Source organism: Marmota monax, unplaced genomic scaffold (genome assembly GCF_021218885.2).
Source record: "Marmota monax isolate L192 unplaced genomic scaffold, Marmota_monax_Labrador192_F-V1.1 WCK01_AAM20220418_F8-fsc00090, whole genome shotgun sequence".
Taxonomy (NCBI): Eukaryota; Metazoa; Chordata; class Mammalia; order Rodentia; family Sciuridae; genus Marmota; species Marmota monax.
The window spans coordinates 7,040,770-7,060,678 of NW_026695219.1; the positions used below are offsets into that span (position 1 = coordinate 7,040,770).

Genomic DNA, 19,909 nt, shown 5'->3' on the forward strand with positions numbered 1-19,909 from the left:
GCGCTGTGCTGTTTGAGCAGAAAGTGGTCAGGAAGAGAGTCATCTTGATCCTCTAGCATTAGAAGGAGGCTGATTTCCAGTGTGCCATCACAGAACCAGCAGGCAGTGTATGGTAGGTGCTGCGAGACTCCTGTCTGGCTGGGGTGCTCCACTGGCCATGGTTCCTGCCCAGACCCCACCAGCAATCTGGTAGGAATGGTCAGTGGTACACTGTGCCCAGCAAAACTTGGAAACATCTGCTCACAAGGTGGATATAGTAGACCTTGCAGAAAGTCCAAGCACTTTACATGGGGACCAGACCAGACCCTGGGGCCAGTCTTCTCCACATGATGTCATACCATGCCAATGTTATTGCTCCCTGGGTCCTTTAGAGGAAAGGAAGGATACCATCTCTACCTATGAAACATCCTCTACATCATTAAACTCCATTTCTATACCCTGACTACATCACCTCTGCCCCTGTCCTTGATTTTCTCTGTCATCACCAACATCAGGCTCATTGTGGGTATTTTAGTGGCTTTTTCATCACTATGACCAAAAGACCTGACAAGAACAACATAGAGAGGAAAAGTTTATTTTGACTCATGGTTTCTGAGGTTCATTCCACGGTCTGCCAACTCCATACTTCTGGGCCCAAAATGAGGGCATGGTGGGGGAAAGCAGCTCAGAATATGACAGCCAGGAAGCAGAGAGGGCTCTGCTTACCAGAAACAAAATATAAATCCCAAAGGCAGGCCCCCAGTGACCTACCCCTTCAGCCACACCCAATCTGCCTATAGTTAACCACCCAGTTAATTTATATCATTGGTTTAATGCACTGATTTGGTTAAATCTCTCGTAGCCTAATCATTTCAACTCTGAATGTTTTTGTCTCACATATGGGTTTTTGAAGCACACCTCATATCTAAACCATGATAGTGTACCTTTGGAGGGATCCTCAATTGTAGGTATAATAATTGGATGTCAGTTCATTCATGGAATTGATGGAAAGGCAACCAAATTCAAAACTTTGTGAACAACTAAGTTTCCTGTTCATTAACATTCAGAAGAAGCTATTCATAGGTCCCAAAGCACAATGAACTCAGTATTAGGTAAACTTCCCAATGGGAAGGAGTGAGCTAGTGATGGAAGTTCCAAAGATTGCCAGATGGAACGCAAGGAAGGCAATGGGAATTAGTTGGCTTTCAAGATATTTCTGTTAATCGATATCACCCAGTGAAATGCCTCTCTCCATTCAGCTTATTTACTTTTCTCTCTGTCCATCAGGGTGATCTCCACTCGCATCTCATGTGATGCTCTTGTGTGAGTGTTGGTGGGACACACAGGGTGGTCCTTGTTCAGATAGTTCTCCATCTGACCACATGTCATCAGTGGTAGCCAGACTCCAAGATGGCCCCCACCGGTCCCTTCCTCCTGGTATTCACACTCTTGTGTAGGCCCCTTCCACACCATAACAAGGTTGGTCTCTGTGACTGATAGGATAAGGCAGATTAGGTTACAGAAGACACTGTGGCTGCTGTCTTAGCTGCCCTCACTCACTCTCTTGGATCACTAACTCTGGGGGAAGCCATTTGCCATGTCATAAATGCCCACATAGCAATGAACTGAAGCTTCTTCCAAGGGTCACGTGAGTGAACCTAGAAGTGGGTGTCCCAGCCCCCATCAAGTCTTCAGATGATTTGTAGTCTCATTTGATAGCTTAGAAAACCTAGGCTAGAATCACTCTGCTAAGCTGCTCCTAGACTCCTGATCCAGAGGAGTGTGTGAGTTAAGAGTTTCCATGACTAGGATTCCCCAATCATTTGTTAAGCTGCAGTGGATAATTAATACACTGTCCCATCCTATAACTCTCCTTGGTTCTTCATACAAACAGATCCTTAGCAGGGTCATCCTAGAAATGCCTGAGCTACTCAGTGCTGCCCAAACACTGAGACCCCCACACCATAATCTCTCTCTCTCTCTCTCTCTCTCTCACACACACACACACACACACACACACACTACCAGCTTCAGTTTTGGAATGGTTATTTCTACATTCTCAGGATAGGTAAGGAGGAAGAGCAGTTACCCTCTCCATTGATCAGACTTCTTTTTTTTTTCATTCCCATTATAAAAATCTTGCACACTAAGGAGATAGACATTTACTTTGCCCAAGGGGTTGATGTTTCTCATAAATCAGTGCCTGCATTTTGTTGAAAAGTGAATATAGGAATGGTGTGTGAGTGTGTGTGTGTGTGTGTACACCGAGTAAAGATCGAGGCTTTTAAAAGCTACACCTGATGTGAAATTAAGGGAGTGTAGGGTGCAAAAGATGTTTTGTGGAGAAAATTAACTCTGGACTGGGTATTCCTCATCACCTGACAGACACTTGCTGTCAAGTTGGGCTTCAATGTGTGATCATCCCGCCTCAGTGTCCCACGTAGAGAGGATACAGCCTTTTCTGGTTTGTGTGTGAGGTGTCCCCCACCCAGGCTCCTGTGCTAGGGCAGGAATATTCAGAAGTGGAGCAGTGGGACTGGGAGAGCTGTAATCTTATCAGTCCTTCCTTCATTGAATGGACTGATTGACTGACTACTGTAGGCAGGTGGGGCATGGCTGGAGGAGGTGGGTCACTGGGGTATGACCTGGGAGGGTGCTTCATCCCTGTGACCTTGCCCCACCTTCTTTCTCTGTCTCTGCCTCTGCCTCTTTGCTGCCTGGTGGTGAGCAGCTTTCCCATGCTGGGCTCCCCCATCATAGGCTGCCTCACCTCAGGCCAGAGCAATTGAATCAGCCATCTATGGTCTGAGACCTCTGAACCCCTGACCCCCCAGGTAAACTTTTCCTCCTCTATGTTGTTCTTGTCAGGTGTCTTGGCTGTAGTGATGGAAAAGCTCATTAAAACACTACCATACACCACCACTCCCAATTTGACAAACCTACTTTTGTGTGTGCGTGTGTGTGTGTGTGTGTGTGTGTGTAGGGGAAGTGAACCAGGTCCTTGTGCATGGTGGAGAATCACTCTTAAGGTACATATCCTATCCCTAGGGTTGGAGCCTCATGCCCTAATAGCCTCCTGAAGTCCCACCTTTCAATGCTGTTATGTTGAGGCTGAAGCATCAACAGGAATTTTGGAGAGACACGTACATTCCAACCACAGCACCGGATAAACAAGACCCCAGGGAGTTGGTCCCCACTAGATGTGCCCTGTGGGAGGGGAGTCCCTCAACTTGACCCGAAGGACACTGGATTAGGAACTCAGATCTCCATGAAGGCAGAAAGATCTCTGATAAAGTAAATTCGTGACAATTGTAAAAGCTAGTGCCACTTTTGTTTTCTACAAATTGCAAGAGAATAATGTAGCAGAAAACCCCAACTGTATTCTATGGTATTGAACACCCTAGCCCCTTATGACCCCATCATAGGTAATTTCATCATAATAATGCCACTTCTGCAAGGTATGGAGTTTTGAACCTACACATGTCTCTGAGGAATATGATTCAACCCATAACACTCCCTGGTCCTACCTATTTGAGAGTTTGTAGCGATAGGTGTTGACTTTGGTTGTATAATTATTCTACGTCAATCCATACCATCATGTTGTCTTTCTCGGCTTGTCCATAAAGTGCCTGATGTAGAAATATTTGTATCTATATTCACAATGGACTTGGGTCTGTCGGTTTGGGGTTTCTTTCATGGTTTTATTCTGGCACCATCTTTTCTAGTTTCATGGCCCCATAAAACCTGCTTCATGAAATACATTGTGAATTGTTCCCCATTCTTCTACTTCCTGGAAATCTTTGTATACAGTTGATATTAATGCTTCTTCCAATGTGGTAGAATTCTCCAGTGATATCATGTACACCTGAAGATCTTTTAGGAGCTCTTCCTATGAGGAACCAGCCATCTAAATGTCCATGTTCTTATGGTAACTCCTGCTTCTCCAGAATCGTCCATTTCATTCACATTGTACAGGTTTGTAGAGTGTCGCTGATATTAGTCTTCATGTTTATTTTTTTTCTCCTTGTGCTGGTTTTGGGTTTATTTTGATCATCATTTTCTGTTTCTGAAAGTAGAAGCTTAGATTATGGATTTGAGAACTTTCTATTTGTCTAACATAAGCATTTGATGCTATGAATCTCTAAGCAATGTTTTCATTGCATGCACAAACTTTGATATGATGTATTTTAATTTTTGTTCAGCTCCAGATATGTTCTCAGTTTTTCCTTTCAATGGTCAAAACATATCTTAAAGAGCTCAAAAAGAGAAAAATAACATCTTCTATTTACCTACATATTTGTTATTTGTTTTTTATTTTTCTCTTTATCCCTGATGCCCAAGTTCCTTCCAGCATCATTTTCTGTCTGTCTGAAGAACCACCAGTTATTTTTGTTAACAAGTCAGCTGGCTCTTAGCTTTGTTTTATATGAAGATATAATTATTTTTCCTTCCTTTCTGAAGATATATGAGATTTTGGTTTACCTATGTTTATCCTTTGTTAAAAAATGTTGCTTCGCTGCCTTCTGTCTTACCTAATTTCTGATAAGAATTCCACAGTCCTTTAAATGGTTCCATGTTTGCCAATACGGTATTGTTTTCTTCTGGTTGACTTCAAGTATTTTCCTTAATCCCTGGTTTGTAAGTGATCCACGTGTCCGGGCATGGACTTTGGGTTTCTCCTACTGAAGTTTGCTAAGCTGGTTAAGTCTGTAGATTCATGTATTTCACCACATTTGGAAAATCAAGTCCTAATTGCTTTCTGTGGCATACTCTATCCTCTCATTTTGGATCCCTGATGACATTAACCCTAGACCATCTCCTAGTTCCTGAAGCTGTATTCGTTAAAAATAACAACAAACTTTCTTCTCTCCATTGTTTGCTTGGAGCAAACACTGTGGATCCATCTTCAGGTTCACTTCCATGGGGCTTCCCAGCACCCTACGCATGGTGGCCCTCAGGGCCGCCGTCTTGCTCTTACTGATCACTGAGACCTGCTTCTGTTCAGAGTCTGTGAAGATGTTTGTCACTTCTGGCTTTCTGGAATGCTACCCATAAACTCCTCTGAGTTGTGGAGTCGCGCTGACCCAAACATCCATCCCACTCTCCCTACAACTGACCTGAGGGTTTCTAACTCTTTATTTGGGCTCACTCCACTTTACAAACTTCAGTGTCCCTGGAACCCAAAGAAAAGAGCAATTCCACATGGGTGCACTTGGCTATGATGTCAGTAGCAACCCTGAGATGGTTTAACATCTCCAGTTCCTGAAGCCCATGTGCTCTCTCCCTAGGACCTCTAGCAGGATCCAAGTACAGAGGCTACATGGCATGTGATGAAGCACCCAGCCACTGCTGCAGGCAGGCCCACCTCTGCCCACTAGGCCCCCTCTCACTTCCCTGAACATGGGATTATGGGGATGATGCTACAGAACACTCTGGAATCTCCAATGCCTTTCCAGAGGTGTTTTCTCCAACAGCTACCACCCAACCTCTCCACACACCGCAGGGAGGGGCCTAAAGACTGGGAAAGGGATACTTTCTGGCCAAAGCAATCTGCCCAAATGGAATCAAGTCTACAATGGCTCAAGGGGAGAATCTCTGCCTACACATGGTCAAGGAGAGCAATTCCTCACCTGCATTGGCTCTAGGCAAGTGAGTCCCCATCTAAACTGGCTCAAGGTGCACGAGTATCAACCCTGAACAGGCACAGTGGCCCAGGCCTTGGTCTGAGGTCTTCCCCTTCCCCAGAGGCCTCCCTCTTTGTTTTTGTTTTTGTTTTTTTCTCTCCATCTTGTTTTAAACATGACCTCTTTTATTTATTATTAATCTTTGGAATATCAATTTTATCTCATAATTTGTGGGAATAGAAGTTTATTCAGAACCATCTCTGCTATCCCAGAGAAGAGCAGGGCAGGGGGAAGAAATGGAGGCATTCCCACGTGCCTGGGTCCCTTCCTGCTGCTGTAACAAAGCTTCTTAGACTGGGTAATTTATTAACAATAGAAGTCCACTTCCCACCCTTCTGGAGACTGGCAAGTCCAAGGTCAAGTGTCTGGTTGCTGTAACCTCACATGACGGCCTCCAGCTACCCTGGTTCACTGACACATATGGGCATCTCCAGGTCCTCAGGAAAACTGCCAGGCCTCGCAGCCTTCAGATTGCTAGCACTTCACACTCTCTCATTCTCATTTTTTCTCAAATTTGACTTTGTATGGGGCACTGTATCCATTCTACCCTGAGGAGCAGCTACAAAGGCTTCAGGCAAACTTTACCTTCTTTAGTCATCCTGGGGCCGGGGGAGTCAGAAATTCAGAGCCACAGTGGATCAGGCCCTCTTCAGCCTCAGGATGAACCTGTTGGGATTACGTCAGCTTTCCCATCACCCTCCTGCCCAGGAGAGAGCCACTGATGTGCCTGTCCCTTTCTGAAGGAGTACTCAGGGTCACAGCCCAGCCTTTAACAGGTTCAGCTTCCTTCCGGGGAGTCAGGTCCAGAGACACCTAAACCTCCCACAGGCAGAGAAACCAGGGAAATGGATCAAACCCTCTAGTTTCTCAAAGCAAGAGGCAAGTTCCCTTTCATACATGGGTGAAAATATCAGGCCCTGAGCTCAGAAGGCCAGGAGGCCACAGCTCACTCACTTATGACACTGGTCATCAGGAAGATGATGCTTGGGTCAAAGGGGCCTCTGGGCCCTGCTGTCCAAGTGCTTGTTATTTCTCTTTAGAGACCTGCCCCTAAGGACACAAAGGAACTGATCATCTCTGTACACCATTCCCAAGTCACTTCTTGTGTGTTTTCCGTCTCCACAAATAGACATGAGTGATCTGAAGACAGGCAATCAAAAGGATCTTTATCTTCAATGAGCATCTCCTCTCAAATGCTCATTTTGGCTCATATGTACCAAATCCTGTGGTATTTAGTCCCAACACATCTTGTCAGTCAGCTTTACATTGCTATGATAAAATACCTGAAATAAATAACGTAAAAAGGGAGGAAAGATGTATTTTGGCTCATGGCTTCAGAGTTTGACCCTGTTGCTTTGGGCCTGTGGCAAGGCACCACAGCCTGGTGGGAGCCAGTGGTGGATCAAAGCTATCACCTCATGTGGGCCAGGAAGCAAAGAAAGGGAGAGGGCAAAGGGACTGAGGTTCCAACATCCCCTTTAAATGCACATGCCCAGTGACCTAATTTTCTCTCACTAGGTCCCACCTCCTAAAAGTTTTACCATGTCCAATAGTATAACCTGCTGAGGACCAAACCTATCACTCATGGCCTTTGGGGTGCATTTATGATCCAAACCATAACATCCTTTGGAGAAATCATTTGCTACATGATTTTGTTAGTTTGTGTGTGTGTGTGTGTGTGTATGAGAGGGAGAGAGAGAGACCGCAATGGATTTTTTTTTCAACAAAGAAACACCGAGGTCTTGGGTAAGCTACTAATGATCTTTATACCTTAGTTTCCTCTTTTGAGAGAATTAAATGAGATACTGTGTATATATTGGTTAGGACTAGGTTTGTCTAGGACAGAAAACCCCCTACAGCAATATAGAGATTTAGTGTCATGTGGTAGTCTCCAGGGTGCTGGGAGACTAGGATACCTGTCTTGCTTTTCTTCTTTCTGCTGATTCTTTTTAGCAGCTATACATACCACTTCTACTTATGTCCCATTGGTCAAAAACATGCCAGGGTATGTTCTCCACTGGATTTGACTATGTGCCCTGCTGAAATCGGGGTGTCTCTTGCTGAGGAAGAAAAGGAAGATGGTGCTGCACAGATAGCTCAGTGGTGGAGAGTTGCATAGCATATGCAATGCCCTGGGTTCAATCCCCAGAACCACACACACACAAAAGAGGACAGATATTGGGGGTCAGCTAGTAGTCTGTCATAGTGCGTCAAGCATGGTGACTAGTGTCTGGCATGCAGTCTGTGCTTACTGTAGTGCTGTTGTTATAAACAAATACACAGTATTTTCTGGAAATCCTATAACCACACTATCAAACACTGGGACCTTTTTTCCCTAACATGGATGTATCTTTCATTTCTTTTTGGCACATGTCCCCGTGCCGAGCACACACCAGGGCACTTCACAGTTCTAGGCTGCACGTTGGGGGTTCTAAGAGCAGAGCAGGGATTTTTCTGGGTTTCTCCAGGTGAAGCCCTTGGAGTGAGTGCTGGGGTCAGGGGTGAGAGGTCAGAACATTTCAGTGCAGCTCTGCAGGTGACCACAGGGTCCTGCCATGACCCCATTCCTTGCATCAAAGAAAGATATCAAAATTTGAAGTGCAAAAGGATCAAACGTGGCTTATTCCTCTCCCTAGGTTCTCAGAGACGGAGGCTTATCCCAGCATTGTCCCTCGATACCTCCTCCCCTGTGAGAAAACCCACCACCAGCACAGGGGTCCGCTGGGTGGATGGCCCCTTGCGGAGCACCCAGAGGGGCCTCGGGGAACCCTTTGAGATCAAGGTCTATGAAATCGACGATGTGGAGCGCCTGCAGCGGCGACGTGGTGGCGCCAGCAAAGTGAGTCCATTTCCTGGAGTGGGGGCGGTTACCCATGGGTCCTGCCCTGAGAAGGGACCTGCTTCTGTTGTGGGCAGGTGGGTGACAGTGGGCCCATAAAGTGGGATAGACACTTTGGAGGGAACTCTGTGTCCTCTCCTGAAATGCCTTAAAGACTCACATGCTGGGGGACACAGTGGTCTGGCTCCTTGTCTTGAGGTTTCATACTCATGCAGACCAGCATTTGCCCAGTTGGAACACCATCTGCTTTCTACATTTAAGAACAGCCTGCGACAGTCTCCCCCATGGCTGAGCTGTCTGGTTTATCAAGGAAGAAATCCCACTGAGGTCTCTGAAGTCCCTCCCAGACTTCCCAGGGACCAGCTCCTTTCTCATGGACGGTCTTTAGAAGTGTTCCTCTCTAGAAGAGGTCATGTGGACTGGACAGGAGCAGAAGGATCTCTTTTCTTTTCTCTACACTGCCCCTCTCCTTCTCCGTCGCTGTGCAGGAGGTCATGTGCTTTAACGCAAAACTGAAAATTCTGGAGCATCGCCAGCAGAGGATCGCAGAGGTCAGAGCCAAGTACGAGTGGCTGATGAAGGAGCTGGAGATGACCAAACAGTACCTGATGCTGGACCCCAACAAGTGGCTCCGTGAATGTAAGGCCCATGGTTCATTTCTGTCACGGTGGCTAACAGGTTCCCCAGTGACAGAGGCCTGGCACCTAACCCAGGGTGACCTCGGCACACTTCATCTAGGGGCAGATGGAGACGGTTGCTCTGAGTGAACAATCCTACTCTCCTGGGGCAGGTGGGAGGGGCTGGGAACAGCAAAGGAGCGGCGAATATTGCTCTTGCGAGATTATTTCTTATGTGTTTCAGTCCAAAGCACTTGAAAATGAGATTTTCCCCCCCTGCATGTGGCAGATCACCCAGACATGAAGGCTGTATTACAAATTTCCTAGGCCACAAAATCACACTGCTTATCTAGCCTGAAATAGACATGAATTTATAGAGCTCTTGATAGGGTAGAATGTACGACCATAGTAAAGCCTCACGGAGGACCCAGAAAGCAAGAGGAGCAGCCTGGTGTTATTTCCATTTAATAGAAAGCCCCAGATGACAGTAACCATCTAATAATGATTCAGAGCAATTTTGTTCTCTTTGAGAGGCGGATTCAATTGTCTCTTATTTATTTGTTCCTAACCATTCCATTTAGTGCGAAATAAAACTTAAATCTGGTCCCAACTACTACATTGATGTGGGAAGCAATCCCACAATCTGGGGGATAAAATATGCTACTGTCATTAAAATTCTCTCCCTGTTTCCCATCTGGCTCTTTTCTCCAGCCCTCAGCTGCCTCTGTCCCCTCTCAACACACCCCTCCCCTGCATGTCCCCCTCTCCCAGTGTTCCATGGCAGCGAGGAGAGCCCACGAGTGAGGTCTGAGGCTTAGATTTGTGTGCCAGAGAAGCTGGTTTTTTTTAAATATTGGGTAAAATGATTCTGGGTGAAAAAGAAAGTGCCAAGGTTTGTCAGATGCCCGGCTCTTCCCAGCGCCTGCCACTTGTGACAGGTTTCTTTTCCATATAAATGGAGTAGTACCATGTCCCCCGAGTACCTCAGTGGGTTCTCGTGACCATCCAATACAGAAAGCATCCTTTGCTTTGGGGATGCAGCATCTGTGGCTAGGCCCACAGTCCCACAAATACAGCCTGTGCCTGCAGACATGATACGGGAAATGAAGTCCTCTATTAGAAATGTTCTTCCTTCAAAGGTATTTTTATCAAAGGTATTATGGGGCAGACAAGACAGAACATTAGCTAATGTCTGACCAGGGCACAAACATGGAGCCTAGTGCTTATTTCTGTCCACCTGTGGCTGCCTTTTCTTTTTTTTTGTTTCCCATGAATCTCTGGACACTTTGAGATCCCAGGGCATCCCTTCAGACAGTTCCTTCATTTTTTTAAAATATTTTTTTAGTTGTAGTTGGACACAATGTCTTTATTTATTTTTATGTGGTGCTAAGGATCGAACCCAGGGCCTCGCGCGTGCTAGACGAGCGCTCCACCCCTGAGCCACAACCCCAGCCCTCACAGTCCCTTCATATTTAACATTTTCATTAACATTTTATTTTTTAAGAGCTGTTTATGCCCAAGGCAGGCTTGAAAATGATCCTCGTCTTACAAAGCACATTTTCTCCCAGGAAGGGAGCAGGCTTACACCTCAGTACACCTGTGTTTCAGATGCTTCCAAGAAACATCTGAAGACATTCATTCTTGCCTTCGTATATGTCAAGAATCAGGTATTTTTGATGCTAAGAAAGAGAATGAACAGAAGGCCACATGAAAGGAGAAGCACAGATTGTTTTTCTAAGATGAGTGGAAAATAAGAATGGGGGAAAAAATAAAAAACTATGGAGGCTGCATGCTGACTATTCCTGTTGGTGGCCAGCAGGGTTTGGCACAGAAATAGATGTGCTGGGTCCATTTTTATTTTTAATTTTTAGATCTGATGCTGCTTTTGAGGTGGTCCAGTGATGAGGTCTGAGGGGGTTAGGGGTGTAGTGAGGTATTGTTTCTTCAGTATTAGACGGGCATTCAGCCTGTTAGACTGGGTCTCCCTCCAGCTGTGGTCCTTATTAACTGTAACCTTGAGTGAGTGTCCTTACAGTCTCGCTCTCAGGGATGCCCTCTGTATAAAGCAGTCTGCTTCCGTTACAGTCCCTGATGGTTCTGTAGCATGACATGGTTTTCATATGTTTTCAGACCATGTTCACATTCGTTATCTCCTTTTTGATTTTATTCTTCTCAACAACTCGAGGTAGATAGGATAGGCAGGGTAGGAATTATTATGCTCATGTTCCTTTTAAGGACATGGCACCTGCAGAATTTAAGGTCACAGAGCTAGTATGGAGCAGCTGGGAATCAAATGCAAGTCTCCTGCTTTGGATTCCACGGCCACTCCACCAGCCTTGGTTGCCGTCCCTGCTGTCCTCCCCATATGGGGACTCCTTGCAGCACCTCTGGAGCTAGTACCAGGCAGCCCACCCCTCTGCCCATCCACCATGGATATAGTAGGCAAACTGAGTCCAGGTGAGGTTGATCGCAGACACCTGCTCTTCAGGAACTGCAGGACTCAAACTTTTCACCCCCTGTAGGCCTGAGCGTCAGGCAAGGCATCCTGCTCCTAAGTGTCAGCTTATCTTCTGAGCTTAAGGAAGCTCACCTATCAATTTAGATCTATTTATCATATTTCCTGAATGATCATCAAGTTCATGAGACTGCCTAGGAAGACCGGAGACAGGTCAGGTTTCTCAGCCCGAGAGGTGGATACAAAGTGCTCATGAAGGAATATAAGGGAGAAACAGCCTTTATCTAAGGAGGCAGAGGGATTTGCCACTTTAGATCACAAGGGAGGGATTTGCCCCACACCAGCATCAAGATCTGCATTCTTCATGGTTAATGAAGAATAATGGCGTCATCTTTCACAGATGCTGTGGTGGAGATGGCCAGAGATGGGGGCAGCTAGATTTTTGCCTTATTTCTCAGAATAATCTCAACAAAATGTTAAAGATCTAAAAACTGGTAACCAGTGTTTCAGTCCACTGGCTGAGAGGCCAAGGATTAGGTAGGAGGGATACCAAGGTCACTAGAGACAGGTGAAGAAATCAGATCTGGGGACAGAGGGGAAATTCAGGCAGCCCTGTGGTCTGGGCTGAGCAGATGGGATGGCTCTTCCCGCCTGCTGGAGTCTCCAGGCCCTTCCTCTTTTGCAGTCGACTTGGAGCAGGTGCTGGAGCTGGATTCCCTGGAGTACCTGGAGGCCCTGGAGTGCGTCACCGAGCGCCTGGAGAGCCGCGTCAACTTCTGCAAGGCCCATCTCATGATGATCACCTGCTTTGACATCACCTCCAGGCGCCGATAAGGAGCGGCAGATCCCCGGTCCACCAGTCCCCTTACTCCCCAGGGGGACGTCACCCTCCCCCAGGCCCTCTGTGCTGGCGGCACCCCAAAGACTATAGAATGAGGATGAAGGTTGGTGGCAAGTCTGGAGGCAGCGTTGAGCGGAAGGCGAGTTTTCTTTTGTTTTCTGAAGTAGGGAAGGTGCAAACCCGAACACGTGGAAGGAGAGAATGATGGGAAGCCCAAGGGACGTCAGAGCCCCGTGAGACTGAAATAAAAGCACTTTGAGGAACTTAACTTGTTTGTACATAAGAACTGCTGGCAAAGAGACCTCTCTCTTGTCGTGCTTTCGTGAGGGGGAGGGTGGACGGAGGATTGCTGTGGAAAGCGAAAACAAAACACCCACGACAAGATGACCCAGGATGACGGATTAAGTGCCTTGCAAATCTTTATGATTACCCAAACATTTGTGTTCAACTCTTCTCGTGTACAGATGGTGCTAGTCAAGACGCAAACAACAAAACCCACAGAAGAGAAAATCCCACGCGTTTTTGAAATGTACTCATGGCTCGTTTTTCTCTTGGTGTTTTATCCTATTTCTGACTTGCTGTTTGTAAGTAAGTTGTGTTTGTAGACCTATTTCCTAACCAGTATTGCATACGAATAAATGTTAACTGTCTTATATGATGATTCTGGTAAGGCCACTCGAACAGAACAGAGAGACTTTCATCCACACAAGCAAATGTGTGTTTCCAAAAAAAAAAAAAAAGTTTTGGAAAGGCAGGTGGTGCTCAGTGCCTCCTCCCACGAGCAGCAGGTCGGCCAGCAGACCCAGAGGGCGGCTGATCGTGGAGCAGCGTGAGTGAACTTGAGCCATCAGGAGAGGAGACAGGGCTTGCATCTCTAAGGGAGAAGAAGTTGTCCTTTGTGACCTGGGCCAGACTTCTCCATGTAGGTAGGCGTTTGTTCCATATCCAGCCACGCATCCTTATCCTTTCCCCACCCATCCAGGGTTTTTATGATCCTCAAAACAAGTTCATGCTCATTTCTATTCCAAAGACTCTGGATCGAAAGCTTGAATCAATTCAGCAGAGCCATATTTGTTTGTTTTTGAGTTTTGTAGATTTATTGAAGTGGCAGTTTGGGGGCCGGGGAGAGGGGTGGTGACTTTGAGTTGAGAGGCTTCTTCTGCTGGTACGTGCTCCAATCACATTGGTGTAGAACGAGAAGGAGTCTAGGGAGTACACAGCTTTTCTGTTATCCAGAGTCCTGCCCAAGAGCAAGAAGTTCAGTTCTTCCCTGTCCCGAAGCCTACATACATACCACCTAGGGACTAGGCTTGTTTCCTAAAGCTTGGCACCCAAAGGCAGAGAGACGTTCCTCCTCCCTAAATCCCATAACTATGGACAGGCAGAGTAGAGTTGAATGAATATGAATATCCAGGTCTTGGCTCCCAAAACCTCATTCTCAAATTGCAAAAGTTCCCTTCAGGATTAGTATACCTGTGTTAGGGACAAAAACTTGAGGCACAGAACTGCCAAGGGCATTGAGGTACTGAGAACTGTTCATCTTTGCCCTCAAATGCAGCTGAGCTTCAGAGCCTCTTTCCAGGCTAGTTGTCCCCACTAACCAATTTCTCAGCCCAAGCTCCCCGCCATGGAAAATTAGCCTTTGCATTTGTTGGTAGCCCAGCCCAGCTGTCTCACCAGCCAGCGGGGCTCAGCTAGGTTCTAAACAGGAACTGAAGTCTTATGAGCATCAGAGCACCTGACTTGTAACTCATCAGAACAGGGCACAGAAGACCCATTAGCTCTCTTGCTTTGGAAGTCAGCCCCATGGACTGACTCCATGGGTCACGAGTCCAGCTTTGTACACTCTGTAAAGAGTCTGCTTCTATGCAAATGTACCCACACAAGATCTGCCTGAATATGCTAGTTGAATGGACTAAAATTTGGTAAAAGAGGTCATTTTCCTCTTTGTGCATCCTACAAGTTAAACAAGTATGTTACCTTAGAAGTAGAGCCTCCCCTAACTCCTCAACCCAAACCCATTTTGCAGAGTTCTGGGACTCTGAGCCCATCTCTGGCCTCGCAGTACTTGCATACATTGGATTGCTTAACAACAACATTCCTTGGAAGCATATGGACCCCAGGGGATGCCAGTGCTTTGAGTTGGTTTGTTTGTCCTTTGGTATCCCTTTGGGTTGCTAGTTTGAAATACACCACTTCATGAAAAGCCTGTCTTTGAGGAATTTTCAAAGGTGAGTATGCCTTGTTTTTCGTTTGTGAACAAATACATCTGATAAGTCATCAGTGAGCTTGGCTTTTGCCACTGCCACATTCTCCCTTAGCCCTGAGGTCCTCATGCTGCGGTGACTTCCTTTAGAAGGTCACTGACAGAGCCTGGTGCCTTCACTGGAGTGAGACCAAGCAGAACAGTGAATTCTCTCCTAGGGAGTGGCCTTCAGCTTGCTTCCTGCCTAAATGTGTTTATATACATTTTTAACAACTTCATGATATAACAAAAGGTTGATATTACCCACAGTGATCTTACCAAGTCAGATTGACTTCCCAAGAGATCCCATCATGGAACATCCCCAGGATCTCGCAGGCCATGGTATAGGAGAACAACTGCCTGGGAATTGTTGTCCATTCTCTTTCTTTTTTTTTCTTTTCTTTATTTCTTGTCTTATTTTACTTACTTAACTGCAAACATTTTATTTTGCCAAGAGTTGATAAACCATGTGAAGAAGTCATGCATTTGACATTATGATGAGCTTATTCCTGGCTCTATGAATTGACGATACAGATGATGATCTTTGAGCATAAGAAAGAAGGTGCTATATCCAAAGCAGCCCCAGTAACCAAAGGATGTCATTTAGGGTCCAGATGGGAGATGGTTCCAGGTCTCCTTTTGGTTTTAGTGACACAGAGCCCAAGAAGGCCAAGGGAACACCCGAGAACTGATTTCTATTTCATTATACACAAATGAAATGTCTCTTTGAAAGTCACACTTAGAGGCATATACCTTACTCAATTCCTTGTCTGAAACTTATCCCACCAACTCCTGCTCCAAATAGTTTAGTGTGAAGTAGAAACATTGCCAGCAAAACAAAACTGAGATTCAAGAAAGGGAAATAGAGATCATTTCCCCTGGAGTAGATCCACATTGCATTTCAGGATGGTGTTTTATGCTGCAAGGGAGCCATAGTTTGCTTTATCCTGGGCTTTCAAATCCCGACCTGAGAGCTGGAACCTTTGATCTTCTTGTCCTTGAATTCCTCTTGACATCATGAGAAACTGTCTCTCACTTTCATCTCTTCCAGATCTGAATCAGCACACTTCCCTGTTGTTTTATCTGCAGTTACTATTCTGAACATGGGGAACTTCAGATGCAAATGCAGAGAAGAGTCTGTGAACTCAAACAAGGATCCCAAGCAGGGAAGGGACTCCGACTGAGATTTTTAAAAATGTATCTCACACACACACACACACACACACACACACACACACACACACAGCCAAAGGAGCTCAGCTAGGTTCTAAATAGGAACTGAAGTCTTGTGAGCATCAGAGAACCTGACTTGTAACTCATCAAAACAGGGCACAGAAGACCCATTAGCTCACACACACACACACACACACACACACACACACACACACAATGGGCATTTGGCAGGCAGGAATTTGGCCCAGTTTGTCATGAAGTAGCCTAAAGCTGGAAGTCTGATCACAGACACTTATTCCATCCACAGGGGTAGTTCCCAAAAAAAGTCTTTTTATACACACATCCAAGTCTTGTGCTTGCTCTAAAGATTTTCATTCCATGATTGGAGTTGAAGGAGAAGGGAATTTGTGCCCACTTGGGTATGTATCTCGTGTCCTTATAAACTAGCCACCTTCTTTAGGCTTCAAATTCTAACACTCATCATTAATTTGGGTTCATCCACAAGCCTTCATCACAGATGTGTCTATTTGAAATCATCCACCTGACCTTGACTTTTTGGGATAGAAGGCAGGTCTGGCAAGGGCCCACAATTTGTTCAAAGCAAACACAGTTGCTGATGTCACTGGTAACTACTGATCTATACTCAAGCCTTCCAAAATAATGATGTAATGAATGTTTTTAGGTTCTTTATTCCAACAAGAATTTCAGCTAAAAATTTAGAGATTAATTCATTCCGAAATCGGATAAGATTCATGAATTTAGTCGTTCTTCCCTGCTGGAACATTATTAGCCCACTTTTTGAGCATATGCAAAAATATCTCTTCTCTTTTCAAGGCAATATATATCTTAAACGCTGCAACCAGGCCAGTCAGAAACAGGCTGGAAGTCCTGTGTGCTATTAGTTGTTGCTATCTAAACCACTCCATTCCATTGTTCCTGGGCTCACTGCCTCTGCCTGGACAGTGTGGCCCTGCTTTCCACAATGCAAGGGACACTCTATAGGGCCACCACATGTGAGACTTCCAAGCAGGGAGAAAAAGAACAGTTCAGGCTGCTTTACTCTAGGTGACAAAGCCAGGCATTCAGCTTCACTGAAACTGCCAGTCTAAAATTGGTTTGGCCATGTGGTGGGAATACAGCCGACATTCTTTGGATCTTAGTATCTCTTTCTTATCCTCCAAAATGTGTCACAATTTGCGGGTTAAATCTTATAAATTGTGTCACTTAGCAATCTTCCTGACAAAATGACATATTTCTAAAACAAAAACTGTTTCTTATTTCTGCAATTATAAAAGCAGAACTCCAATCCAGGAGAAGCTATTAAAACTTAAGCTTCTCATCTCAAAATGTATTTTGATTTTTGTGGGGTTTTTTTTTCAAATTTTAAATCCCAAGAGCGAATTCTCCCATCCCTAAACAAGCACATTCTGCTTTTGGGTGGCCCTACTCAGAACCTGAGGTATGGTCATGACATTGGACACAAACTAGTGCTTGAGGCAGTATCACATCAACATTGCATCTTATTGATATTCTCTGAATACAGTTGTTCCCTGTGTGTAGAGGTGACACAGATACTGGTGCTCACACATCTATTTTATGTATCACACAGAAGTTACCTTCAAAACTGGCAGAGTCAGGCTGGGATCATAGCTCTGTGGTAGAGCGTTTGCGTAGCATGTATGAGGCACTTGGTTTGATTCTTAGCACCATATATAAGTAAAATAAACGTCCACCTACAACTAAGAAAAAAATCTATTTAAAAAAGAAAACTAGCAGAGTCTTCATCTCTAACATCCCACATTGTCGTACCTAATTTATGAAGAGTTATGATTTATTTGTAAACTCAGGATGTTGTTTTATAACCCTGCTTGTGTTTTAGAATTTCTTTATGCATCATGGTTGGAAATGGTCTCCCTTGCTATGGCATTGAAATGTAAGCCTGGTGGATATGTCTGTGACCATGTGGTTTTTTTGTGCTTTTGTTTTCGTTTTTTGTTTTTCTGCTTTTCTCCCTAGCAAAATCTGTCAGCAGAGACGTGAGCGGGGATCGGGGGAGATAAATAAATCAAGAGAACAGGGATTAGGGTCCAGTCCTCAGAGTACAGGGCTTAATTCAAAATCTCAGCTGTTTCTATAGTAAGTAACCAAAGGGGAAAGGATCCTTCCTTTTGACTTGGATGATAATGAGCTTAGAAATCAGCTTCCACAGGCCTGGGTGGAAGAGGATTCAGCTTCTCTTACTGGTTCAACATCAAATTCCTGAGAAAAGTGCTGACAGTATTAAGTTCCCACATTTCCTCAAGACCCCCATTCCACCTGCAGTACTACTGAAGGGGGCTGGGAAAGCAACGACAGGTCCTCACCTTGGATATATCAGAGCAGTTTTTTTCTGGAGCAACCAAAGCACTTTAGTGAGTCTTACAACCCGTAATATTTAAGGCATCTTGTCCCTTGCTGGATCCCTGAGGGGCAGGGAAGGGCTGGGGCCAGTAGTTTCATTTAAGAGGCAACTAAAACTAGGAGGAAAGCCTGGAGCCCCAGGAGGAGGTGACCAGGGGCCACGCCTGGTTCATCACTAGCTATGCAACTTGGGTGAGTTGCTTCATTTTGCTGTGAAAGGTTGGGGTCATCATAGCTGTCCTTCTAGGATCGTGTAAAGAGGGAAAACAGTGGCAAAACTGATGGGGGATGGGCTTTGAAGAAATTAAAGCTCTCTTTTGGAGCTGGGGAGAATCATTTCTAGATAAAGAAACTGATGTCAATGGTCATCAATTGGCCCAAGTTCACAGAACAGTTTTATAGCAGAACTGGACATGAGTCCAGGACTTCCTGTTAGATGGTGTTGCACCAGGTGTGTGGACAGGAACACACATCAGTCCTCTGTACTGCTGTGTGTGTACATATGTAGATGCGTGTGTGCAGAAGGTATGTGGCATGGCAGAAGAGCGCAGGACAGAAAACCTGACTTCAGATTCCAGTTTCCACAATAGTCCCATCTATGTACACCTTATCAACATCTCTGGAACTGTTTTCTAATTTGTAAAATGAGGACATTGTGCTACATGATCTTTGTGGTTCCTTCAAGCCCTGGTTCTATGATTCCATGATTAGTAATGTATGTATGTATATATAAATATGCTTATCTGTAGAAATGGACCCATTTGAAGATTGGAGACAAGGCCTGCCCAAGTGCATTTATTGTGTCGGAAACAGTGAATTCACAAACATGTTCAAAAAATTCTTATTTGAAGTCAATGGTGGTATTGAATGTCATTGTTTGAAATTCACTGTTTGGATAGAAGATTGGTGCTGTTTTTAAAATTAAGTTCTTAGCTCATAAGTGTTTGCTGTTAATTTTTTTAGAAAAATAAAGCTCATTTGTTAAGGTCAGAAAATTATTCAGTACTTGGGCGGGTCCCAGCAGCCTATTTGCAGGCTGGATTTTGTGTATGGGCCTTTATATAGCTACATAAAAATTAGCTGTTGGCTTGGTCATGATAACTATGAGCAGGCTACCTGGAGAACAGTCTGGAACAGAGTGTTACATAGTTCTCACAAACTGGTGACATGAATCCATTGAGCTGTGTGCCATTCCTGTGTGAAGACATTGTTTGCTGGCTACGATCTCTGACTTTTTGTGGCATATGAGGTGTAAAATGTTGTCAAAAAAGAATCTGGTGTTTAAAAGACAAACTATGGTGGCATTAAATGTTCACTTTTATTCTACCCAGAGTCACGAATTCTTCTCTCTCCAGTTTATCCTTCTGTACACAGGGTGGGGTGTTCTCATTATAACAACACCTGGGCCTGGGTCTGCCTCCCAGGTCCCTCAGCACTTCTTGGGGTGAGTCCTGTGGGGCTGGCCTCTAACATATTTGGAAACCAGCCACGAGTGGGTGGAGATGTGGCTAAGACACAGAGCTCCTGGAATTGTCCTTCCCAGAGAGTCAGCCATGGGCTGAACACACAAGAAAATGTTGAGAAGCTTAGTGTTGAGGTTGTACGTTTTGTGTGTTTATTTATTTTTTTAGTGGCCTGTGTCCTTAACCCAGTGTCTCTAGGATTCACATAAACTC

At 45.1% G+C, this 19,909-nt stretch overlaps 1 protein-coding gene across 2 annotated transcripts in view; it reads left to right on the top strand.

The window, feature by feature from the left end:
* The window catches only part of Kif26b (kinesin family member 26B), a 499,298-nt gene extending 479,739 nt beyond the window's left edge, over positions 1–19,559 (top strand). For both annotated transcript variants that reach the window (XM_046432469.2, XM_046432470.2), the window contains 3 exons: positions 8,300–8,502; positions 8,991–9,141; positions 12,260–19,559. In XM_046432469.2, the coding sequence (XP_046288425.1) occupies positions 8,300–8,502; positions 8,991–9,141; positions 12,260–12,408 (503 nt within the window). In that variant the 3' untranslated portion in view covers positions 12,409–19,559. The remainder of the gene's footprint in view (positions 1–8,299; positions 8,503–8,990; positions 9,142–12,259) is intronic.
* The last annotated feature ends 350 nt before the right edge of the window (positions 19,560–19,909 follow it).